At 33.7% G+C, this 26,818-nt stretch overlaps 5 protein-coding genes across 5 annotated transcripts; 4 read left to right on the top strand and 1 right to left on the bottom strand.

The window, feature by feature from the left end:
• Positions 1–1,642: 1,642 nt before the first annotated feature.
• On the top strand, positions 1,643–2,749 carry LOC146931894 (uncharacterized). Its single transcript, XM_085703471.1, has one exon. It carries the CDS (start codon positions 1,696–1,698, stop codon positions 2,578–2,580), a length of 885 nt encoding a protein of 294 aa, XP_085559597.1. The 5' UTR covers positions 1,643–1,695; the 3' UTR covers positions 2,581–2,749.
• Positions 2,750–8,725: 5,976 nt separating this feature from the next.
• LOC146931895 (uncharacterized) lies at positions 8,726–9,938 on the top strand. Its single transcript, XM_085703472.1, has one exon. The coding sequence runs from the start codon at positions 8,819–8,821 to the stop codon at positions 9,629–9,631; it is 813 nt and encodes a 270-aa protein (XP_085559598.1). The 5' UTR covers positions 8,726–8,818; the 3' UTR covers positions 9,632–9,938.
• Positions 9,939–10,971: 1,033 nt separating this feature from the next.
• On the top strand, positions 10,972–12,057 carry LOC146931896 (uncharacterized). Its single transcript, XM_085703474.1, has one exon. It carries the CDS (start codon positions 11,072–11,074, stop codon positions 11,870–11,872), a length of 801 nt encoding a protein of 266 aa, XP_085559600.1. The 5' UTR covers positions 10,972–11,071; the 3' UTR covers positions 11,873–12,057.
• A 4,031-nt stretch (positions 12,058–16,088) lies between these two features.
• On the top strand, positions 16,089–17,323 carry LOC146931897 (uncharacterized). The gene has a single exon (XM_085703477.1). The coding sequence runs from the start codon at positions 16,106–16,108 to the stop codon at positions 17,162–17,164; it is 1,059 nt and encodes a 352-aa protein (XP_085559603.1). The 5' UTR covers positions 16,089–16,105; the 3' UTR covers positions 17,165–17,323.
• An 89-nt stretch (positions 17,324–17,412) lies between these two features.
• LOC146931898 (putative protein S-acyltransferase 22) lies at positions 17,413–24,989 on the bottom strand. The gene is made up of 9 exons (XM_085703475.1): positions 24,731–24,989; positions 24,535–24,648; positions 20,813–21,217; positions 20,602–20,670; positions 20,450–20,521; positions 19,801–19,929; positions 19,533–19,613; positions 19,229–19,423; positions 17,413–18,676 (listed from the first exon to the last, which is right to left on the bottom strand). Exons 1-9 carry the CDS (start codon positions 24,770–24,772, stop codon positions 17,918–17,920), a joined length of 1,866 nt encoding a protein of 621 aa, XP_085559601.1. The 5' UTR covers positions 24,773–24,989; the 3' UTR covers positions 17,413–17,917.
• Between the last annotated feature and the right edge of the window lie 1,829 nt (positions 24,990–26,818).

Genomic DNA, 26,818 nt, shown 5'->3' on the forward strand with positions numbered 1-26,818 from the left:
TCACTAAAGGATGAAACTAATGCACTAAGAGAGGCTAAGATTTGATCACAACAAATATAGTAGCAGTTAATAAACTAAAAGCCGCCCTTCAAAAAATAAACTAAAAGTCTATCTCTGGTCTTTATATACTTGTATATTTATGTGCTAAGAATATTATTAAGATTCAGAAGTCAAATCATTCAAAAGATCAATGATTGTTTAATTACATATTTATATAATTATATTTATTGTATAAACTTAAATACACACATTGCACACATTACTTAAAATTTCAGGGTACGTCGTATGTATGTAATGTATGTCGGTGCCTAAATGATTTAAATGATTTTGATTTAAAGTTGTGCCTAAATTATTTTTAGCTGCTTAAAATGTAATGGAAGATATTACATGGACCAAAAAAATACGATTTTATTTTATTGAGGTTAGAAAAATTCTAGATGATTATAGGAATCATTTACTTAATTAATCCTAAATTCAATGGGATAGCTTGTCCCTAATGAAATAATAAAGTTATTGTGGAAATGGTGTTGATAAATTACACTTCTAAGTTGCCTATCTTGTAATGTCTCTCAAAAAAAATTGTTCGTTCAATTTTCTGATTATATATTGATTTCCTTATTCCTAGCTACTAGTTTATTATTGACATTTGAATCTATTAAAAAAACTTGACCCTTTCTTTTGTTTTCCTTTTTTTTTTTTCAAAAAAAATTTGACCATTTCTTTTATACCTATATTTTCAAAAGTTTCATTTTCATGCATTTATTAGAACTTACAAGTTTCACACGGTAACTTTAAAAATGATTATTATAAAAGTCAATCGATATCTAAGTCCCCTTCATTTTGATTATTTTAGTTGTCTTTGTATGTAAGTTTCTATCAAAAATATAGTTTATAGTGTTTAATTTTGATTATTTTAATTTTGATTATTACAATTTTTATGTTGAAAATGAATAGTTATTTTGATTAGCTTCCGAAGAAAATCATTTTTAATAGAAAAGGGAGAAAAATATAGTAGGCTTAAATATGTTATTCGTCCCTGCAAATAGGGGTCGCTTAAAATTCCATCCCTGCAATCGCTAATCCTTTTTTTTGCCCCTGCAAAGTTTAATCAGTTAAAAATTCGTCCCTTGACCAAGTTAATGACTGCCACGTCATCAAATTAACAAAATGGCATGGGAATTGACGAAAATACCCCTGGCTTATTTTTTTTTTCCTTCAAAAAAAAAATTCAGTTTTTTCCCGAATTTTTTTTACGATTTTTTCCCGAAAATTTTTCAGTTTTAATTTTAACAGTTTTTTTCCGAATTTTTTTTTTACTTTTAATTATTTTTTCAGATTTTTTTAAATTTAAAAAAGAATTTTCAAAATTTTGAAAAAAAAAATTTTTTGAAGGAAAAAAAAATTAGCCCAGGGGTATTTTCGTCAATTCCCATGCCATTATGGTAATTTTGATGACGTGGCCGTCATTAACTGGGTCAAGGAATGAATTTTTAACTGATTAAACTTTGCAGGGACAAAAAAAAAGGATTAGCGATTGCAGGGACGAAATTTTAAGCGACCCCTATTTGCAGGGACGAATAACATATTTAAGCCAATATAGTATATATAGTGTTTAAGATTTTGAAATGATATATCCTATAAAAACCAAAGTATATATGGTGATGAAGTTCACAAAAGCCTAATCCCTCTTACACCATGGCTTCAAAAATCTCCTCTCACACCATGGCTCCAAAAATCTGGGATCTTCTCTATGAATCAAACGTCATAATAAATTCTCAACCTGGTCACTTCCTCACTCTTTCCCTCATCTTCCTCCTTCCCCTCTCTTTCCTCTCCCTCATCTACCAACTCATGCTCAAAGACCTTCAACACAACCCACCCACCATTACCAACCCCACCACAATCATCTTTTTGTTTATCCTCCTCTTCCTTACCTCTTCCATCTTCTCTTATAGTGCCATCATCACCATCACCTACAGCGTTTACAACGCCTTCTTTAATCAACCTGTCAAACTCAAAGAAGCCATCAAATCCATCACCACTTCCTTCTTCCCCCTCCTCGCCACCTCCGCCGTCACTTTCACTCTCTACTTCTTCGTTTCATTTCTCTTTATGTTTCTCATTGGACTTGTATTGCTTTTCATCATTTTTATATTAAGCCATATCGACTTCATGACTAACCCTAACTTTGTTTTGTTATATTTCATGGTTTCAATGATTCTTATAGTACCTCTTGTGGTTTATTTGGAAGTTTACATGATTTTGGTGAAAGTGATTGTAGTGGTGGAATCACGTTGGGGTTTGGAACCGTTAAGGAGAAGCTGGAAACTGGTGAAAGGAATGAAAAGGTTGGCTTTTTCAACCTTGTTTTTGGTTGCGTTGCAAGGGATGTTGACATCGATTAGTGGTTATAGTTGGGTTATGATTTTCGTGGTTTCTCCTATACTTGCGGTGCTTTCACTTTACAGTATTGCGGTTTATACATTGTTGTATATATACTGCAAAGAGAAACATGATGAAGTTGAAGAAGTGGAATTTGGGAAGGAAAAGGACGAGGCTAAATTGTCCTTAATTCCATAATAGACTAGAAATAATGGTTGATAATATTCCTCGTATAAGTTGTTGATTTTATTTAATCTTGTAATTTTTTTTTTGAAATAATCTTGTAATGTTTCTAAGTTGTTTGATTTTGTTTAATCTTGTAATTTTTCTAATTTTGTGATCAATGATTAATGTGTCAAAAGAAAAATTAGTTTGTTCAATTTCCTCGTTTTGGAGGAGATGAGTTCGAGAATAAGTTTATATTTTAATATATATTTAATATTTTAAACAAATTAAAAGGACAACATTTGTTTTGACAAAAAATTTAAAAACACAACATGCATGATATTTTTTTCTTCAAAATATCAAATAAATATTAAAATATAAACTTAACTCTCTATAATCTTTTCTTTCAAAATCAAATTCACCACTTGGAAACACAAAGGATTAATTTATTTCAATATTTTTTTTTCTTTATAATATAAAACGTCGAATCTCCAACCAAATGGTTAAGAAATCAATTTACCACACCTACATAATTTTACCTATATGCAAAATGATTCAGCTAAAAGCTTACAAAAACTAAAAAAAAAAGTCATGAATTGATCAACTATATCCACTATGGCGGGCGAGAATTAATACAAGTCAGACTAGTGAATGACTTTTCAATACATTGATTTTTCATTTTATAATGACTTTTTCTATATTGATATTTCATCTATTAAATGACACAATTTCAATAATTGACTCTGGAATTATATGTATGTTTTACTTTTACATCAACCACACAAAAAAGTCATCCAAGTATCTTCCTTGTTAATCCAATCAAATTGATGTCTTAAAGCAACAAACTTCAAAGGTTGATTCAGCGTGCTTGGAGCAACTGATTCATTTCCTTTTTCTTATCGCCATCACAAATTGTGCTTCTAATTTTAATTGTAGCATTTGCATCTCCATGTTTGATATTTTATACACTAATGTTTCGTGAACACCTGCATAACTCATCGACCCCTATGACCACCGCATACATACCTAATAGGTACATATATATCCTATTGTTCCTGTGTCCTTTTGATCCTGATATCATATTAGTTCAGTTTCGGAGACAAGAGTGATAGGTGCCACAAATTGGAAGGATGAACATGAATTATATTGATAATGAACTATGACTAAGCATTTTGGCCCAAATTACTAGTCTTTATATAAGATAATAATGGTCATGTTTGATAGGAACCAATGGATCCTACCAACGAATTAACGGTAATACAAACCAACAAGAAGAAGAAAGAGATGGTAATTAAAGAAATTAAGGTGTTTTATTGATACGAAGGAAAATAGTAAATAGTAGAGGAGAGAGTTTCTCTAACTACTCCTAGAGCAAAGTTCCAACACAACTTAGAGATGATCAATAATTTACTTAAACCTAATTAACTACCTACTAATTACTTAAAACACGTCTCATATTGGATTCTAACATTCTCACCGTCTTGAAAAACAGACTTGTCCTCAAGTCTGAGCTTAGGAACTTGACACCTTAAATCGACGTCTTCCTCCCTTGTAGCTTTCTTCGCCCTGATCCCATTGTTGTTGGGACTTTGATGAACTAGTTTCAAACAATAGATTGTTGTTTTTGTTCCTGGATTTCCTAGCATCAATTTCTTCTTATGGGACCTAAATCTCTTCATTAAAGCTAAAGTAATTGTTTCCCAATCTGCATCTAGGTTCTTTAGACACCAAGATTGAAACCATAGTATGGCTTCATCTTCCATCCTCGTGAATGCCCATTGCACCTTATCAGTTGAATGGATTTTCTCTCTCAGGAAAAACAATTTTGCTTCGATGATCCACCCAAAGGGGTCTTCACCCACAAATTATGGCAGTCCTTCATTCACAAAATTGTACGACAATTCCATGTCAAACACTAGTTCGAAACCGGTAGTGTTTTGTTTTGTTTAGGGTGTACGGTTATTTTGCTTTGTTTGGGGCGCGTACAATTGTTTTGTTTGCCTTAAAAAAAAGTATTGCTATGGTTTGTTATTTTGAGGAAAGGTAATAGGAAATGTTATTTTGGAAAGAAATATATATGTTGGGTTGTTAATATTGATGAAAAAAATAGGGATTCAGTTGTTGTTACTTGTTTCAGAAGAAAAAAAATATGGATTCGGTTATTTAAAATTTCTGGATATGGCTGATGCGGGTATGAATAAAATTTAGGGAGAAAAGAGATATGCTTTCAGTTTTGTACTTTGAGGAAGGCAAGGTTTCTGTTGTTGTTTGAGAAAAAATAGGTATTCAATTATTTTAATTTTTTTGGATATGGCTTACTAGTGAACGGATAAGGGTTTATGTGTTGCTTAGGTTTCTGATTGGTTTTGATTCATGGGTAACAGAAAAAGGGTAGGTGGTGATACTTGAGATCCCGCATGCCGGACCAATTTGATAAGAACGAACAAATTCTACGAACAAGAAAGAAGATGAAATAGATGGTAATTGAGGAAAATATGGTGCTTTATTGATACGAATAAAGATAGTAAAATAGTAGAAGAGAGAGTTTCTCTAACTACTTCCAGAGCAAAGTTTCGACATAACTCATTGAGGAATCCTAATTTAACCCTAAACAGAAAATGCAATATGTAATACTCTAAAAACTCTTGAGAATTCTCCTTTATATACGAATAAAGATAACATTTTAATATTTCTTGACCAAGATAAAAGGAGAACATTCTAATATTTAACTCTAATGGGCCTCTTATTATTTAGTCTTAACGGGCCACTTACGAATAATCTACTTAAACCTAACTAACTACCTACTAATTACTTAAAACACCACCTTATATTGGATCTAACAATGTTGGTTTCTTCCTTTCATTATTGGTTCATATATATTGTCATTTCTTACTTTTGTATTATTAATTAGCATACTTCATTTTATTTTTAAAAATTTCAGTACATTAGCATGGTAGTTTAAATCGTTAATCGTTAAATTTTTGTTCTACTTTGTAAATTCTTGGTAATTTCATTAGAGATGATATGTCAGTTTTGAGGTTTACTGCAACAATAAGCAATTTGAGCCAAAATTATAAGACAGAGAATGACATTCTGCTCACTAGAAGGAGATAAGACCAATAAAAAAATTGATTCTCCTCTAAATCTAATCTAATAAAAAGTAATGTAGTACTCCCTCGGTCTCCGTCTCTTTATGAATGAGATTATGTGTTGCATGTTAATTTGTTATGTTTGAACTATTGATGGAGCACTAAGTGGATATATTAAAAAGACACAAGTTCTGTTAACAGGACGAATTTAATCGCTCACAATTAGTTGTTGATCACAGAAAACATAATACTCAGGTAAGAATATCACAACTTGAGCCACAATTACAAGAAATGAAGCAAAAATTTGAGTCCATAAAAACTTTCAAGAAAACCTACTGATAACAATCAATAGAATATAAATGGGACACACTTGTGATATTTTGTTGATAGTGAGATAGGTATTTTGTGAATTATTGTAAGATATTTACGAGAGTTTGAAGATTAAACAAGTTTTACAATATTGTATAGTGGTAAACAATCTTATATTTATTAATATCATGATTCATTGCATCGTGTCACACATTTTCCTAATGATAATTTTTTTTTTTTTGTGTAGGTTGGTTGGGCAGAAGTCACTTTTGTCATTTTTGTAAACTTATTATATTGTAAATGTTTTTTTTTTTTTGGGTCAAGTATATTGTAAATGTTTTACTAACATTTTGTGATGTGCATGATGTATTCAACCATGTAACTTAGTTGGTTGTAATGTTCTATAAATTCATGTACTTACACAACTCCTTATGAATGGATAAAGCGTGAACAATTGAATGCAGCAATGCTTTAATGCGTGATAAAAAAAAGTGGTTAATCCTTCGATAAAAAAATGAGTGATCATTTTAGAGATTCGTTTAGTTCACAAGTTTTTGTCAAAGTATTAAAAATTTTCCAACTTTTTTTTTAACAAGCAAAAATGGGATATATATTAACAACATCGCAACCGCATCTTCAGCACAAGATGTGCAAAATGAATGCGGGGAAAGTTACACAAGAGTCCAATACACAAAAATGTCAAGACTAACCAATGCCTAAACAAGCAATAGGGCATGTTAGCCAGCTATGAACTCCTAAAACAAGAACGGCATTCGCCGCCTTCATCCACCAATAGGAATTAATTTGCACTTTTTCCAACAGTTGGTGAATGGTATTTACCATATTTTTAAACAACCTATTATTACGTTCTGACCATAAAACTCAAACACACAGAAGCCACAAGAGTTGCATAAAGGATCTTTTATTTACCGACCAGCCTAACAAAAAAGAAAACTGAAGAAAATGATCAGCTCCATCAAACGGATCAGCCCCAGAGACACCAATCCAATGACGAACTGAAGACCATAAATCTCTCAATATAGGACAAGAGAAAAATAAATGGTTAGCTGTTTCCACTTCACCGCACCCAGTCACACACATCTGCGCCTCCTGAGAGATGATCCCACGAGCCACAAGATTCGCTTTGGTTGGTAACCTGTTACGGTGAAGTCTCCAAGCGAGAATAGACACCTTAATGGAGACATGTCTGTGCCAAATCATATCAGATAAAAGTCACAAATGATCATTTAATCATAGGAAAAAAATAGGTAATTACTCTTTTGATAAAAAATGGATGAACGAATCATAAATTTCGTTAATTCACGAGTTCAATCCCATGTTCAAACCCAGACCATCATCATTGTTCTAGCTACCAACTCAAGTATACTTAATGGACTTTTTTTTTATTATAATTATTATTTACCTATAGTTTTTTTGGTTACATTACTTACCTATAGTTGTTACAAAATGGAAAAAATATGATTTTTCTTATTCCTTGCCCATTACTTCCTTTTACATTTTATACGGACCAATTAAAAATATTGTTGACTAGTTCTTTATATATATATATATATATATATATATATATATATATATATATATATATATGGTACAAGTTTATACCAATACTTATATTTTAATGATTAGTTATTATTTTATTAATAAGATGAGTTGGACATGTGGGGCATGCAATACTTGTCATCCATCATAATATTATTTAGGGGTGTAACGGTTCGATTTGGATTGATTTTCAGTCAAAAAAATGTCCGAACCGATGAAACCTTCATCGGTTTGGATTGGTTCGGTTTTCACTGTTTTTCAAAAAAGAAACCGAACCAAACAAATCGGTTTGGTTCGGTTTGGATTGGTTCGGTTTATTTAAAAATACAATTAAAAAAAATTTATATTCTCACAAAATATTTCATATAACTTTGTATAATTGTATTTCATATTTTGTTTTTTCATGTTCTCTATTTTCTAAACAACTTTTTATAACTAACCTTACTCAATATTTCATACATATGATCCAAGATTCATCTATCCATCATTCTTCAAAAACAACTTCATCAAACTCAAATAAATTATTTCAATCTTCATGATCTATACATGCATCATTCATCAACAATGAAATATAACGTAATGTGTATAAATCAATGGCATAGAAAATGAACATGGAATACAATGAAATATAATGAGTATAAATCAAATGCATAAACATGATAAAACTAACCAAGAGATGAATGATCTCTAAGGTGACCGGTGGCGATGAACAATGGGTTTGGTGTGGTTGACGGCTAAGGTTTCTTTTTTAGTAGAAATGAAAGAGTCTGACTGATGAGATGAGATGAAGATGAGAGAAAGTGAATGGATTAAAAAGTATTTTATGTTTAATTTTGGGTCTAACCATAAGTTTGTGTGAGGTAGGATAATATTAGTAAAATAAGGAGTGTGGTTATTATCGGATTGGTTCATCGGTTTCAAGGATCTCAAAATGAAAAACCATGAACCAAACCAAACTAGATCGGTTTCGATTGGTTCGGATCGGTTTTGAACCTAACCAAACAAGGTCGGATATTTTTTCGGTTTGGTTCGGTTTAGACTTTCGGTTTCGTTAGTTTTATCCGAACCACTTACACCCCTAATATTATTATCATATGAATTAAAATTAATAAGGCATGAAGAATTTATATCCCTAAAAAAAATGTTATGATATGCCGTTGACTCATAACTGCAAGTGTTTAGATCAAACTTATAGCATTGCTCTTCTTCTTTTTATAAAAGTCATTATATATAAGGATACATACATATTGATTATTCATGATACCCACAATTCATCTCTGCATTTATAATCTCTTCTCCATCTAGCTTATACCATGGCTCTAAAAATATGGGATGTTTTCTCTGAATCTAAATGCATAATAAACGCTCAACCTCGTCACTTTCTCACTCTCTCCCTCATCTTCCTCCTTCCCCTCACTTTCCACTCCCTCATCTTCCAACTCATTCTCAAACACCAACTATCCCCTACAAACATCACCACAAATATCATCTTATTGTCCCTCTTCCTCCTTATCTCTTCCATCTTCACCTCTGGCGCCGTCATAACCATCACCTACAGCGTCTACCACGCCTCTTTAATCGACCCGTCAAGCTCAATGAAGCAATCAAATCCATCTCCACTTCTTTCTTCCCCCTCCTGGCCACCTCCACCGTTACATTTGTCATCTCATTCTTCATATTTTTTGTCTTCGGAATTCTCATTGGGCTTGTCCTTTTTCTCATTATTAACTAACCCTTACTTAGTTAGGTTGGTTTTAATGATTGTTTTACTCCCTCTTGGGACATATTTATCAGTTAACTTGAGCTTGGTGAATGTGATTGTCGTGGTGGAATCATGTTGGGGTTTTGAACCGCTGAGGAGAAGTTGGAAGTTGGTCAAAGGAATGAAAAGGTTGGTTTTGTCTTTCTTTTACTTGTTTGGGTTCTTGCAATGGATATTGGTATGGATAAAGGGTTACACTTGGGCACTTATTTTCGTGGTTTCTCCTATACTTGCGGTGCTTTTGCTCTACAATATTGTGGTTTATACGGTTCTGTACATCTACTGCAAGGAGAAACATGCTGAAGTTGCAGAGGTGGAATTTGGGAAGGAAAAGGATGGGAAGATGCACTTGCTTGGTGATTAACCTAAATAAAATCCATTTAAGCGCGCACATAAATAAGTAAATATATAAAAGAGAAAAAAAAATTGAATAATTTGTATTTTAGAAGTAATTAAATCATATGTATTTAATGAATGTGTCTAAAATTAGTTAATAGTTTACCATATTAGTAAAAAGTATGGTAAAATTATTGTTGTTTTTCTTTATTTGCTCCGTCTTAGAATTGTTAGTTTTGGATTTTTTTAAACTGTTGTATTTTGAGTTTCAAATTCAATTTTGAAAAAGAATATCAACCGAAGTTGTTACTAGATAGAGTCACGATCAGGTTGCTTTCTTTAAGACGTTTGGCGGCACTACCTAAAATTATGCAAGGCAGACTATCAACAACGCCACCTCCAGGATAAAACAAGCTAAACCACAAATGTGTGGTTAATTAACTAATGCACTCTAGAAACCATTTGAGATTTACACCTCTAATATGGTGACCACTCTTTAATACTGAAACCACTTTAATATGGTATAGTGACCACTTTATTACGGGTGCTAAGACCACTCAAATATGGTGTTATCACCATTCCAGCCTTTAAGCTCTTCAAAATATCAATATGGTACTACAACCATTCAAATATAGTGATACCACCATTCTGACTTTTTAACTTCTTCAAAAGTAGAAAAATATTGAAAGAATATTTTTATTTTTTTTAGAGAATTGAAAGAATATCTATATACTGTTAATTAGATGATTCTTAATTCCGATTGGGCATTATTATTTTTAAATGGACTATAATCTTAAAAGTATTATTTATTCTGAAGGGACATTAATTATCAAATGGAATATGTTCTTAATATCATTCTTAATTTCGAAGAGACATTATACCGAATAGGGACTAATAAGATCTTAAGAACACTCTTAATTTAAAAAAATATGTTGAAAAATATGTTGATAGCATTTATCTTAAAAGTATTATTTATTCTGAAGGGACATTAATTATCAAATGGAATATGTTCTTAATATCATTCTTAATTTCGAAGAGACATTATACCGAATAGGGACTAATAAGATCTTAAGAACACTCTTAATTTAAAAAAATATGTTGAAAAATATGTTGATAGCATTTATCTTAAAAGTATTATTTATTCTGAAGGGACATTAATTATCAAATGGAATATGTTCTTAATATCATTCTTAATTTCGAAGAGACATTATACCGAATAGGGACTAATAAGATCTTAAGAACACTCTTAATTTAAAAAAATATGTTGAAAAATATGTTGATAGCATTTATCAAAACTTTATTTTAAAAAATAAAAATATGTTTAACCCCTTATTTTATTACTAGGGTCATAGATAGGATGAGTGTGAAAACGCTTAAGGTGATGAAGTTCACAAAAGCCATTCATATATAGATCCATCCATCCCACACTTCCCCCTGCAATAATCTCTTCTCTATTTAGCTTACACCCATGGATCCAAACATGTGTGATGTTCTCTCTGAATCTAAACGCATAATAAACTCTCAACCTCGTCTCTACCTCACTCTTTCCCTCATCTTCCTCCTTCCCCTCTCTTTTCTCATCCTCATCTCTCAACTTATTACCAAACACCTTCAACAGCAACAACCACCCATCAACCCTACCATACTTATCACCTTGTCTCTCCTCTTCTTAATTTTATCTTCTATCTTCTCCTATAGCGCCTTCATCGCCATCACTTACAGCATCTACAACGCCTTCTTTGATCGACCCGTCAAACTCAAAGAAGCCATCAAATCTATCTCCACTTCTTTCTTCCCCCTCCTTGCCACCGAAGCCGTCATCGCTGCCATCTTCTTTGTCAACTTTTTACTATTTGTATATCTGATCAAAAGTTACTCGTACTTGGTTGTGTTATTTTCCATGGTTTTAATGCTTGTTTTTATGACGTATTTGGTAGTTAACTTGAGCTTAGTGAAAGTTATTGTTGTGGTGGAATCAAGCTGGGGTTTGGAACCATTGAAAAGAAGTTGGAAATTGGTGAAAGGAATGAGAAAGTTGGTATTTTCGATCTGTTACTTGTTTGGGTTCTTAGAAGTGATATTGCTATGGATAAGTGGTTACAATTTAGTACTGATTTTCGTGATTTCTCCTATACAAACAATGCTTATGCTTTACAATATTGCTGTTTTTACGGTGATATACATATACTGCAAGGAGAAGCACACTGAAGTTGGAGAGGAGGAATTTGAGAAGGCAAAGGACGAGGCTAGTTTGTCCTTAATTCCATAGTTTTATGAAATGTTTAGTTATGTTAATTCCGTCTCATCTTTATGTTAAAATATACACCCTCTTACCCTATATGTAAAACATATTAGAAAAAAACTACATTACTAGAACTTTAAACTTTAAATTACATTATCCTCCATATGATGTTAGAATATACATATTTTTTTTGAAGAAAATGTTAGAATATACATTCCATCCCTTTAATGTGTTTTCTATTTTTAATTGTTTAATACAAAAATCTAACACATGAAGTGAAGAGAAAAGTAGTATTGTAGATTCATTTTAATATATGTATCGATATCAAAATAGAAAGGAAAATGACATTTATAGAGTGAATATCATCGTGAAAGTATAGCGAGCTGTTTTTTGCTAGTTATTAACTTTGACTATTCGTGTTCTCCATGAATTGTCATGATTTCAGGAAGTGTGTCTTTACTTAAAGAGTGACACGTAATTTTGTGATGAAAAACTCAGTTCAGTATAGCATCGCTAATATAAAAATGTAATATGTTTCAACTTATGATATTCGTGATTATGTTATCTTAATTTTAGTTTTTGAATGAATGAAAATTCTTTTACCATTAAAAAACGTACTACCAACTAGCTAATTAAGAGATCCTAACTTACAATACAAGTTATTTTTAAATAAAAGTGTCTACGACAAATTGATCAATTATACGAAAATAAAAGTTGATCTAGTAAATGACATTTTTTTAAAGGGATAGTAAATGACATTTTTTTTTTTGAAGGAAGTAAATGACATTTTTATAACTTGATTTATTTATTAAAATGACGACGTACAACATTTTGTACGGTATCAACTTTTTTTTTTGACAAATTGTACGGTATCAACTAAGAAAGAAGTTCGGTTTATATATTTCATTTCAGCTTAGTAAAATAATAATTGAGTCTCAGATTATAAACTCATTTACATTAACTGCACACAAAAGTCATCTTAATCCACGTAGTTAATGCCGATCGAATTGACTCAATGGCCATATGACTCTTGGTGATGTAGAAGAAATTTTTACCATTGTCAACATTGATGACGAGACATGTGAAGAAATTGTCAGGGTAAGTCATAATCTTTTTTTGGTTACATAGGGTAAGTCATAATCACAACCAAAACTAAATTGAGAATCTCTTTACGATCGTATATATATTACTTTCTTTTTTTAGGAGGTATATATCCTTATTTATTAATTTTGTTAAATCTGCATCAACTTAATCTAATTTTTTTTCCACTAATTCTTTATTAGGTTTGCAACAACTCTATCCTAAAATTTTGGCTTTAAATTTACATCATGTTTTTCATTTCTCTCTAATAACCGTGAATATTTTTCAAAGCAAAGATTTAATAGATATCTTAATCCTCATCCGTATTATTTATTAATTTTATTAGGGCTGCAACAACTTAACCTATTGTTTATGCAGATTTTTTTTTAATTTAATAGATATAGATATCTTGATCCTTATCCTTATTATTTATTAATTTTATTAGGTCTGCAGCAACTTAACCTATTGTTTCTGTAAAAAAAAAAAATTGACAAGTTGTTGTACACTTATTTGATACGTTTACAAACAAAATACCCTAATTTCCATGTAAACTCGGCTACCCTAAATAATTTGTTAGGAACCATGAACTGCATTAATTTTTGATATTTAACTATAAAAGTAATAAATAAAATTGACCCGTGCAACAATATAATTTTGTATTCTTTTTATCTTTTTTCTTTATAATTTTTTTTATTATCATTTGATTGTAATATTGTATCTCTAATAATCTAATTTGCGTTTATTGATCGACCCATGATCTTACGGGTTAAAGATTATTTATTGGTCTCTATTATAGTCGAGAAGACCCGTGCGTCGCACGGGTCAAAAGTCTAGTATTACTTAAATCTTAATTAGTAAGCATTGATGAGGGAGTAAATCACCAATTTAGTCCCTTTCTTCGTACCATATTCTCAAATTGGTCCCTGACTTTATTAATAACTCAAAATAGTCTATGTCTTTGTCAAACTTTTTTCAGATTGGTTCGTGTCTCTATTAGCTGTTTTGTATTTTGAGTGTTAATGGTTGAATGTCTTTTGGATATTATTTAGTGGTTAATGGCATAATGCATTTTGGATCTTATTTGGTACGTTAATGACTTAAAATATAAAACAACTAATAGAGTCGGGGACTAATATGAAAAATATTTGACAAAGACAGAGGTCATTATGAGTTATTAATAAAATCAGGGACCAATATAAGAATTTGGTACAAAGACATGGAACAATTTGATGATTTACTCTTTAATGAAGTTTGTGGTTTTTCTGTGGGCGGGTAGTCTTCTTTTATAAAAGAATATTATCTTTTTGGGTAAGACATGAGAAAATGTGTGGGTGGGGAATTATAATAATAATCACATTTGGCATCATATAGACAAAATGTTGATAGGGAATTCAAACTAATTTTATCTCCTTATCAAAAGCAAACGTAGGATCCTTTCAAAAAAAAAAGCAAACGTAGGACTCACGAACATTTGAATAAGATGGTAATGATTTTTTAATCTAAGTTAGTTGAATTCAACTTCAAGCTTAAGAAAATTGGTAATAGTTTTAATATCCACCCTAAAATTTAGCGATAACTTTTCATTTTGTCACATTATGTTTGTATTTGGTTTTAAAAAAAATTGAACAAATGAAAATGAGATATATTGCAAACACCCGCATAAGGTGTACAAAGGAGGCTGCCCGCAAAAATAGTCAAGGTGCCACAATTACAGCACTCACCAATAGCAACAACAAAAAATTACAAAAGAACACTCATATAAAGAATGGGGTGTCGCCACCAGTCCTGGAAAGTATAAGCAAGGACCGTCTTTTTGAATTTCAACCATAAGAATGAATTGAGCTTTACTTTTTCAATGAGAGTAAAGGGAGTGGACATCGTGTGTTGAAATATCCGGTTGTTCTTCTCCTTCCAAATCACCCAAACAATTACAAACCATATAATCCTGAAGAATAAATGTGAGAATAACAGCATGCCCGCCATCTTAGTAAAGTGAGTAAAATGTTGTCGGAGCTCACCAGTGAACACAAAAGAGATACCTAACCAATTAAAAACATGAGACCAAAGCTCGCCTGAAAATTTGTATTGAAGAAAAAGATGTACCACATTTTCGATTGAGTCACACCCTTCACCACAAGCCGAGCCATTCGCATGAAGAATGCCACGATGCACTAAGTTGTCTTTAGTAGGGAGTCTATTACTAAATATCCGCCACGCCAACAGAGAAACCTTAGAAGGAACGTTCTTATGCCAAACATCAACCACTTGACTTCTGTCCACCAAATCACTTGTACTAGTAATGAACTGATAAAATCCGCGAACCATGTAGCCATTTATCGGATCTAGCCGCCACCGCCAGGTGTCATGAACATTATCCTGCAAAACAAAGGTATGTAATACTCCCTCCAGTCCTATTTACAAGATACAATTTATTTTTTAGATACATTAAATAATTTATGTATTTGGTTTAGGTTTTTGACTAGATACATACATTATTCAATGTATCTAAAAAGTCAACTTTCTCTTGTAAATAGGACCGGAGGGAGTAACATAGAACAGACGGCGTCTCCAATCCCACTCCCCTCCCTCCATCCCCCAACTGAGCCTCCACATATCCACAACCTTACTCTCTTTATGCACCGCCAATTCAAAAAGGCGAGGAAACCGCAGTCTCAACGGAATATCCCCAATTCACTTATAATACCAAAACAATACGTCCCTCCCATCTCCTACCATCCGTCTAATATTTTCTTCAAACCAATTTCCTACTCCCTCCCCCACCCCTTCTCGGATATAAACACATTAATATTTGTTGATTTAACTTTTTCATATATACAACTGAGTGCGTATTAATATAAAAAAAAATCTTTAAAAGTCAAACTAATTTATTGAAGGTCTCAATGCGACATCAACAAACCAACACAAGTGGGTTTCGAACTCGACCTATATATATTATGCATCATCTCTTATCAAATAATCAAATCCAAAGTTTTTTAAAGAATAATTCAAAATTAAAAGTATCTTTATTTATTTTTTTTATCATTCAAAGATAAACAAATTCCTTGTCAAATAAAAGAAGTTGTTAACGTGTCATAGTTAGGGAGAAAGAAATGTGAAAAATGGAACTACGTTGCATAAATCCCAGATCCGATAATGAGTCACGATTTTTTGGCAATCTACATGCCATCATCAATATCTCTCCTTCCACCTCTTAGTCTCAACAAGACAGCTGCAACCATGGCGACAACTACATCAACAGCAAGCCTGAACCTATGGTCCATCCTCTCTGAATCCAAACGAATCATCAACGCTCACTCCCGTCACTTCCTCGCTCTTTCCGTCATCTTCCTCCTCCCTCTCTCTTTCTCCCTCATCGTCTCTCCTACCATCCTCCACCTCCTCAGCACCCCCTCCAACTCCCCCACCATCCACATCCTTCTTCGTCAAGCAACGTCTCTACAGTCTCTGCAGTTGCACACAGAAGATACCAGGTTTACCACTTCTCTTGATTTTCCTCCCCCCTTACCACTTCTATTGTTGCCTATCTTCTTGTTCTTTCTCTCCCTATCCTCCCTCGCCACCATCACCCACAGCGTCTTCCACGGCTTCTTTGGCCGTCCTGTCAAACTCCTCTCCACCGTCACCTCTCTCATCTCCTCCTTTCTTCCTCTCCTCACCACAAGCATCCTCTCCCACCTCATCCTCTTCTCCATCTCCCTCCCCGTCCCCCTCCTCCGCCTGATCTCCTTCTCCTCTCCAATCATTCGCTCCGTCTCCGCCATCCTCCTCCTTGCACTCTTCCTTCTCATCTTCTACATCCGTATATCATGGACTCTCTCCTCAGTCATCGCCGTAGTGGAAAACACCTACGGAATCCAACCACTTCGCCGGAGTGTTCATCTGATGAACGGAATGAAATACACCGGAGCTTCTTGCCTTTTGTTCTTTGCTTCTTTGGAAGGAATTATGTTGTGGAGTGGTTTTCTTCTAGCTAGAGTTGTTTCTGATAGTGGTTCATGGAGGGATTGGGCTTTTATGGTTCAGATTGTGTTGACTTCCGCCGTGATGACAGTGTTGATGCTTTACAACGCCGCCGCGGATACCGTGCTGTATATGTACTGTAAGGCTGTACATGGTGAACTGGCGGAGGAGATTGTGGAGGAGTTTGCATGGCAGTATGTGAGTTTGCCTTTTGATGATGGCAAAGTTCCTCATGTGGTTTCTGTTGTACATGCTTGAGTGAGTTGTGAATCTCTGTATCTGGTTGTTGTAACTTGTAACATACATTTTGGTTTTGTATAAAATCTATGTTATTTTTAGATTTGTGACATATCAAATGTGAAATTTGTGGATATTATTGGTTATTGATTATATGCAGCAAATGTGAATTTTTTTTAAGGGACTGCTATATCTTTTAGGGTTATCATGTGTTTGTTTGTTTACTACAAAATTCATCTCAAACATAATTCAGACCTTGATTCTGAATCTAATATAACAACAGCCAAACATTATCTTATTAAGTAGAGTCAGCTACATGAATCAAACGACGTCATAATGTTTTATCATCAATGATTTTAACAACATTTAGAGGGGTAAGGAAAAAGCATTCTTCCTAAAACAGATATTTCTGGTTTTCTTCATGGAAGTAACAAACCATTCTGCCCAACCATGAGGTACCATAACTGAATAGAAAAATTAACAAAATAGCAACTTAGCAGCAGCAATCGCAATGCAGCAGGAAGCTGAACCGTGTAAGTTACTATTGACATACAGCTTTGTACATCAGTTAGTAGCACCTAATCTTCATGCCCTCCAAAACTCCGGAGCATCGTTTAACAATAAGAACATCAAAAGAAGATGATGGCAAAGAAGATGATGGCAACTGAATGTTGAAGTACCTCCACCTCACAAATCAAAAACTGAACAATTCTCATCTAAATAGTCAGAAAGATAGTTGTCTTATTGTGCATCTAAGTTGGTGGTCACAACTTCCTAGTGTCTGCCATGACTCATGTTGGATGACACTGTAGGCCTAAAAGCCCTCTCATCCTGATCAGCTCTGAAAAGCAAACTACTCAAATCTGAAATTCTCTGAACAACCCTACTGGGAACCTGGTCACTATCTTCCCCACCGGAGGCCTCATACCCATCACTAGTTGACCTTGACAGTGAAGTTTCCTTGAGAGCTTCAGCACCAGCAGCTGAAAGACCTGCAAGATGTCTTGCTTCTTCAGCTCTCGATGCCTGAAAAGGGCGGATATCAGGAGAGTCCAAACTGCTCTCAGGAGATGACGGAACAATGCCAGCTGAGCTTGACATCGCTTGGCTTGTTTGAAATGCACTACGTAAATGAGGAGGGGCAAACCCAGACCTTCCATTGAATCCCATATTGGTATTATTGGAAGAAACTTTTGCCATGGATTCCATAGATATGTCAGCAGGAAGGTAAATGCGCTTATTTTCATGCTTTTTATTGTTGTCAATCGTGGGAACCATTCTTCGGCCACTGCTACCAAAACTGCTGCCTGGTTCCAGCCTGGAAGCCTGGTCATGTCTTACCACAGGCTGCAGAATTTTGGATTTTTTTCTTACTTCAGCAGCTGCCTTAGCAACCTCTTCTGCATTTAGTCGCGCCAATGTCCAAGGACTAATTTTAACTGCTCCAGAATTCTTTTTCTTCAGTGGCTCTTCTCTCAGTGACCTCTTTCCTAGTGAACTCACGGAACCTGTTTCCGTGGGCACTACGTCAAACTATAACAGTGTCCCACCCACAAAAAAAAAAAAAAAAAGAGCAGGAAAAAACAAAGCAGGTGATGATTAGTAAGTCCAAGAAAGAACATACAAAATAAAATAAGCGAAAAAAATGAGATCATGCTATCCAATGACAAATTACATTTTGTTGTTCCCTTGCTTACATAACAGTACTAAAATAATCCAAAAACAACAGAATTCAGATATAGCAGTCTTAATAGTTGATAAATTTTGTTTTCCTAAGAGTAGGTAAGAAGATATTTCTTGCATAATATGCACATACTGTCACAAACCATCCAAGAAAGCTACAAAAAATTCCAAAGTTGATATGCAATACTATTAATGATATGTTGATCAGTCAAGTATCAAATTCGTCAATGCAAATCTTAATAACAAACGATTCTATATGCATGCAAATGCTCAAGAAATTCGCATGACTACAATCCACATGCAGCAGTGTTATTGCACGAAAGTCGTCTAACTAAAGGCATTTTAGGAAGAAAAAGAAATCCTGTAATACAAGAAAGCATGTCTTGCTTGAGAGTATGTTACCTGATCCTCAAGGAACATGCGTGGGGGTGTGCACCATGCTCCACGATGTAAAGCATTGAAGGAGCTTACACTGCTCAATGCAGTAAAGGAGCTAACGGTTGACATTTGGGGACTTTGATGGCCTCCAACTCCTAGCTGCTCCTGCTCTTGCTCCAGTTCCCTCATAGCCACAATGTAATCATATGTGCTGAGTCCCTGAGTCAGTCGTAAAAACCATAACATTAAGCATTGATGATGTTATTGTTGTTAAATATGAGTTATGATATAAACTTGTATTTTTCAACAGGAAAACATATTATCTTACCTTTTTAATGAGGAGGATATGAAAGAAGAAAAGCTGAACAACAGGTAATGTAGCAACCATAGCCAGAATAGTACAGGCAGACTGAAAAATGAAAAGGAACAAAGAAGATGTTGTTCACATGTAGGAATAATTGTAACTGGAAATGGCATCAATGATTTTCATCAATCAAATGGAAATGTCAAACAAAAAGAGAAAAGCTAAATTCATATGTCAGAAAAATAAGTAAATAAGTAATCACGTATTACACACAAGGGGGAGAAATGCGCACCACAACAATAACAAAGGGAGCCATAGAGAAACTGCTTCCCAACTTAGAGGAGATTTCCATAGCAAATTGCTTCCTCTCAACAAAACAGCAAATGAGCACAAGCATTCCAGTTGACCATTGAAGAATAAACTGCAACCCCGAAACCCAAGGTTCATAAAACATTGACCTGTTGATAGTTAATCGAAATGAAAGGAGCTTGCAAATAAGAGTTCTTACTTGAAGTGTTTTTTAGGTTATGGGATGGTTCAAATAGAAAAAGGTTTGCAATTTCATTGGGAGACTAAAGCCTATTTACTTCCTGAAAATATTGAGTTTTCATTTTCTTTTTATGAGTTTATTAGCCGCATTCTTCTCACTGCCACCAATTCACCATATGCTCATTTTTCATTTTCATTACCATATGTAGGTTGTGAGTTACATTGACATTTTCAAAAATGGTGAAGACTTTTTAGCATTTCCAAAAATATTGACTTTGTTTTCTAAAATTCACAATGAGCAAGGTTGCACAAATGCCGGTGATCTAGAGCGGATTCGTATTTATTGTTTTGTTTGCACATTATTCCTAAATAACATAGCTGCAGAACTTATAAAGTAAAATAAAAAGGACAGGTTTAGCCGTGTCAATGATAAGCAATACATAAGTGCTTACCAAGAGCATAGCAGCAATCATCAGGGTGAAAAATTGCCTATAGTTCCTCTTCCCAATACAGTTGTTCAGCCACTGCAAAACTCAGGAAACAACAGTCATTCAGAACATATGCCAAACATCGAGTAAAGAAATGAGAAATCAGATAATCATACTCGGCAATGATGATCAAAGTGATTTACACACTTGTCGCAGACTCTACAGTGCTTGCTGTATTTGAAGACCTGCAACAATATGACACAGAAGGTGATAGTGAAATTCGGCATGCACTAATTTTGATATAAAATCGTCTTTTCACATGTAATTTCGGAGTCAAGTCCTCCAACAGAGGCAAAATAGGTTTCTAGTTAAAAAGCTTCAACACACCTCAACTTCACACAAACTGCAATAGAACATGCCATCTTCACTGGTTTGCTTATCAGAAGATTCCTTGCTTGAACCAGAGCAGCGGCAGATATAAGCACAAGGAGAGCATACCAAGAGGAAACGGGATAAACAAGAAGATGATGAATTTGCCTTCTCTGCTGAATGAGAATTATCTTTCATATTTCCTCCTGTCCCGAATGTTTCATTATCCATGGAATTTCCTCCAACTGTTGAAGCCTTTGCATCATGCATTGATGGAGTTGACTCTTCACCTAATTTAGAACTCTTTAACCCAAAACCCATTTTACTGTCTGGAATTTTCAGATACTTTTTGGAGTTAAAAACCCCAGGATCCGATGGATCTGATGCAGCACACCAGATATAGAGTCCAAAAACAGCAGTAATCTGGCAAGAGGTGAGATATCACTAAAAGATATAATGCCCTTCTTGGGATTTTATTTTTTTATAAAAATTACTATAACAAAATCATTCATGTCTAATCATTCTGTTGCAAACACATTAAAAAACAATAAAATGATGTTAGGCAATAACAGCCCTAGCATAGTCATATAAAGCAGGGGAAGCCAGAATAACCATAAGGAAGAAACATTAGAGGATGTTAGAAAGAGCATAGCAGCATAGACTATTATTTATAATACTTGGTTACTCAAGAGTATTGTGCTCCAGAGGATAGTGGCTTTATGCCATTATTGCTAAGGCTTGTCTTCTAGAGGTGGCAAATTTGAACAACAATCACTAGGATGGGGGATCAACTACATGAATCGAACGATACCACACTGTCCACACGAAAAATCATCTACATTTAAAATTATTCTCAATGGTATGGCCAACATTTTTTTCTACATTTAATTCAACTTTTAATTATCAGACTACCCTTTGCTAATCAACTCTCCTTGTTGGAGTTTTTCATAAGTCTTCTCATACATGCTCAAATCATCTAAAGAAAGATTTTACAACTTTTCCACAATAAATGGACTCTCTATCAACCTACTTCAATAAAAATATCAAATACGAAATGAAAGTAATACCCGTACTTTCTCTAATGTACTTATTCCGAAATCCTAATCTATTCATGTGTGTCTACTTATCCATCGTACCATTCCTTCAACATCAAACTTACTTTTTTACTAGCTTTTTGCCCCCTAGCATTCAATCTCATACATCATTACAGATCATTCACATGTCTCATTAAGTTTATCCTTATGCTTGAGTACTTCTTGAGTTTCCACTCATCCACGATAATGTTCTCATTCTCATTTGTGGAAATTAAGCTTGTTTTCCTGTCGACTCTTTAGCAGCGAGCATTCAATTCGATGCAACACTGTAATGCTGTGAAATTTTACTCAAGGTTGGGAGCCATTTTGTCATCGCAAAGAACACTTGAAACAACCCTCCACTTCATCCACCACACTTAAATCCTATGGTTTACTTACATCTTTGTTTACTTCCCTGTCATTTTGAATGATGAATTCACGGTATTTAAATTGTGAGACATGTGATATGGTATGGTCTCCAAGAATTTGTTTTTCCCCTCACAGAAAATTAAAGCGCATTTTGAGTTCAAAAGGTCCAAATATGGTAAGAACCAAATAAATTACAATCAATCTATGCACATTGCTCTTCAAATTAAGTGTGTAAATGAATGGCAGCTAATCGGTTTCATATATCTCATATCACGGAAAACGTAAGTTAGCTAGTCAACTTGTCTTGCCATTCTGTTAGAAACTGGATCCAAAACACTACAAAATTGGTAGTTCTACGGTATTTAAGAGACCCTGAACTCTCCCTTAGTGCCCTCTACTTATTCCGCTGCCTCTATCTTCTCCACATATCAATTTTTCCACTTGATTCCCTTTGGTTACCTTACTAGAAATCTATCACACAAACCACTGAATTTCCCTTTATTACCTCTTGTGCAATCTGTTACATTAATCATTCCATACCCTTGATTGCCTCTCTGTGCTCTGCGCTAGTATAGATCTTATCAATGGGGCGTTTCCTAACACATTCCTGTTAGTGCCCAATACATGTTTAAACTAATTCTCGATCCTTTTCTTGCACCTTATGGTTTTTTTACAAAAACAGAAAGCATTATTATTATAACAAGAAGCTATAAGTACGACAACTTTGGAACCGGTTCTTCACCAATAAAATCCTTGTCAAACACCACATATTAGGCAGTCTTCCACCCAAATATAATACACAAAACTAAGTAACTACTCCAGTCATTTGGGCGTATTGAACTCGAAATGTACTTACAAGATCTACAGATGAAGATCTACAAAATTATGTTGTCTCCAGATGATTGCCTGGAACATAATACCACATATTATGCTGTCTACATTGGAAGAAAATCTAAAACTAACAAGAAATCACCTGACCAACAATCTAAATTTTTTCCCAGGCAATCATTTGTAACTTTGAAAAGGCTAAGTTTCAAAAGCTGTAGAATCAAAAATATTTATTGTTTCAACACCATCCAGTCAGGTTGGATAACATCAATGTAGTACTACTAATAATTAGAGACACTTCTGTAGCTTTCAGTAAAAAATAGCTCAAATTCGCTCCATTAAGGAGTGATATGGAGGTCACATGTTCAACTCTCGCCACTAAAAGGAGTGTTGAGCTTGTGAAGGAGAACTTCAGTTCAGAGTCCACAAAATACTATCTTGGGAAAGAGTAGAGGGTCTTGAACTGTGATTTAAGCATTCAAGTGGAGATTAGTCTCGTATCGGGTCTAAAGGACTTATGCTTGTGGCCAATGTGATACTCCCCAAACCCGGTAGAATGTAAGAAATTCTTATTACAGTGGATTTCGACAATAAAAAATTAACTTGTTTTGGCATTATTCCAATTTGCATTGTTTCCCTAAAATATTGGCATTCAATAATACAAGATGATGCTCATCATTTAGGGTATGTTTAGATGCAGAGTAAGTTACAAGGGATTGAAAGACGGTAAGCTTATGCTTAGCTATCATTTATTCCTTTCATTCTAAATAAAGGTTAATTATAAACAATTTATTTGAAACAAAAGTTACCTTGTTCTACTAAGATGTCTCAGTTTGACAGTGTCTAGTTTACTCTTTTTTGTTTATGAAAGGGTTTAATTTAGTCTAAAAGAAAATCAAGATAGGGTGCCTGATTTGCTAACAAAATGGAGCACCAGTGTAGTAATTAATTATTATACCTAGAACATTGTAGCTGAATGACAGTCCAAAAAGAGTGGCTCACAATGAGAACGAACAAGGACAAAAGGCCGAATTAAGAGTAAGTTCAGTTCCATTTTTGGAGAAGCCAAAATTAATCCTAGACGTATTGAATTGATTTTGACAAATTTGGTTACTCTCTGTAAAATTTATTTTGCCTACATGATTGATTCTACTTTGAAGCCCGAGATTGGAGCTTTTGATTTTAGAATTGATTTTTACACTCAAATTTATTGTTCAACTCACTTTTACATGAATCTATCCAAGCATAATCACTTTAACTTCAACTCACTTTTAGCAAAAATCAATTTTATAGAATCAATTCACTCAAAATCAATTTTTGATACCGGATAATCAAACTCATGAACTACAAAGCAAAGAAACAAATAGAATCACACATATCATGTCATCCACCAAACCAACTTAGAAAACATCACAAGAAAGAGAAAAAAAACCACAGTAGAAAATTGGAAGATGGGGTTAGTGTTCCTACCAGGGGTGTATAAAGAGCAACCACGATATACTGATACATCTTCTTTCCAACAAAAGGAGCAAAGAACACATAGAAAGCAAACCCAAGAGCTAAAATCACAGCAATAGCCACCACCTTCACATAAAATTTTCAAAATGAGTAAACCCCACTTAACAAAAAAACAATTTAAGCAAAAAAATTGAAACTTTATAGCTACCTGAAGAGGATGGTAAGGTAGCTGCCATCCATGCTTCCTCATACTTGTGCTTTTGAAGTAACAGCACAAAAAAAAAAACACAATGCAGATAATTTTAACTTTTGTTTCTTTCTCACAACATTGAAAAGCAAAGATTTTTAGCTAGTAATGAGATTTATGTTGAAGAAGTGGTGGTGGGTGTGAAAAGTAATGAAGAGAGAAAATCTTTGTCTGATTCTAGATTTTGATGTTTATTGAAATGTTGTTGTTTTTTAGTACTATGTCTTTAGGTGAGGGATCTGTGACATAACGTGAGTGAGCATGGGTTTGGTAGAACTTTCTTTTTCCGTGACTATGGCTATAATTATCTCATTTGTTTATTTATGAGACACCCTTTGTTTAGTAGTACTTTCTCTCTTATCTAGGTTATGCTGCCTATAGAATTGAAGCAGTGTTTACCTTTTTGAAATTGGCAAATCAGGTGCAAGAGGACACTGCAAATGGTGGTTGTTTGTTTCTACTTGTCTTTTACTTTTGTGAGTGAATGTCAATCAACAACCACTCCTTTCGTTTGTTTCTCTCTCATGACTTTCTTATTAATTAATCTCTACTCTTTTGTAGATAGAGTATTTACTTTGCTCGTTCGTTATTACTAGTATAAACTTGTTTAAGAGTGTTCAAAAGTGAGTCTTGCTAACAATGCTCTTTATCAATTTGATATGGAAAATGTTAATACTCCCTTCCAGGGGCGGTTCTAAGGCCCGGCGAGCCAGGGCATCCGTCCGGGCTCCGGCCCAAATTTTTTGCAATTTCTTATGTAAATCCCCTTGAATTTCTTATATAAACCCCTATAAATTGGGCAATTTCTTTAAATTTTTTATTATTTGCTTGCAATTTCTTATGTAAACCCCTATAAATGTATTGCAAATTTTTTTTCGCCCGGGCTTTATAAAAATCTTGGCTCCGCCGCTGCTCCCTTCATTCCTAGTTATATGCAAATTTAACTTTTTATTCATTCAATTAATGATGTATGTGGTCCACAATATAAACCACATACATCGTTAAATGAATGAACCAAAAAAGTCAAATTTGCTTATAATGAGTAAGGGATGGAGTATATAAAAAGTACTCCCGCTGTCTCACAATAATTGTCTTTTTACCCATTTTTCTTTTTCTCAAAATAATTCTCACTTCACAATAATTCTCACTTTAATTCTCACTTTTGATTACCTTTTTTCTAATTACTCTAGTTAATGTTAATTTCATCATTTCCAATTCAATATTTTTCACTTATTAACAAGCACACTCAAATCTTATTTATTTTTTATTTTATCTCTTTCACTTGTATACTTTTTTTGGCAAATGCTAACTCGTGTCTTCAAGGGCACATGTTAAGATACTCATTAAGAAATATACATATCAAAAGTTGTGCATTGAACTTCTTATAAGTTGACATATTATGTTTTCCAATGCAAAATTGCTCTTTTTAGGTTGCTTAACATATGCCCTAAGGGCACAAGTTAGCATGACCCATTTTTTTTTAATGTGAAATGATTGTTTTTGGATGGAGGAAGTCAAACATAACTCTCCTATTCTGAAAGTGATAAACCTTGCTATATACAATCCCCTTCGCTTTTTAACATTTTTTATTATTGCAATTAATGTATATGTTTTGTGTGTTAATATTATCAAATTGTCTTTTATTTGTATGTGTATTAAATTTGACTTTTCATATTTTACGACAAATTAATAGTATTATTGGGTATGTTTAGGAAAAAGAATAATAAATGCGTCTAGTAATTTGAAGAAAAACAATTATATTTAAGGACAAATTTTTGGTCAAATGGTGATTATAAATAGTGAGAGAGGGAGTAATTTAAGATTATTTTTCTAATTCTCTCATCTTTTAAATCATATGGATCTCACAACTGCACGTGAATTGCACAGTTGTTACAACCATCCAAGGAGAAAGTCTTGCTTAGGGACAAACCCAAATACCAAAAGTTTGGGCACAATCACACAAATGCTTATTTTTTAAAGATAAATTGGTTTAATGATGTTGAATGATGTGGCTAATTTATTTATCATTTAATTTTTTTCATTGTTGTG

Source organism: Medicago sativa, chromosome 4, assembly GCF_051527215.1.
Source record: "Medicago sativa cultivar Bolivia chromosome 4, Bolivia_mono, whole genome shotgun sequence".
NCBI lineage: Eukaryota > Viridiplantae > Streptophyta > Magnoliopsida > Fabales > Fabaceae > Medicago > Medicago sativa.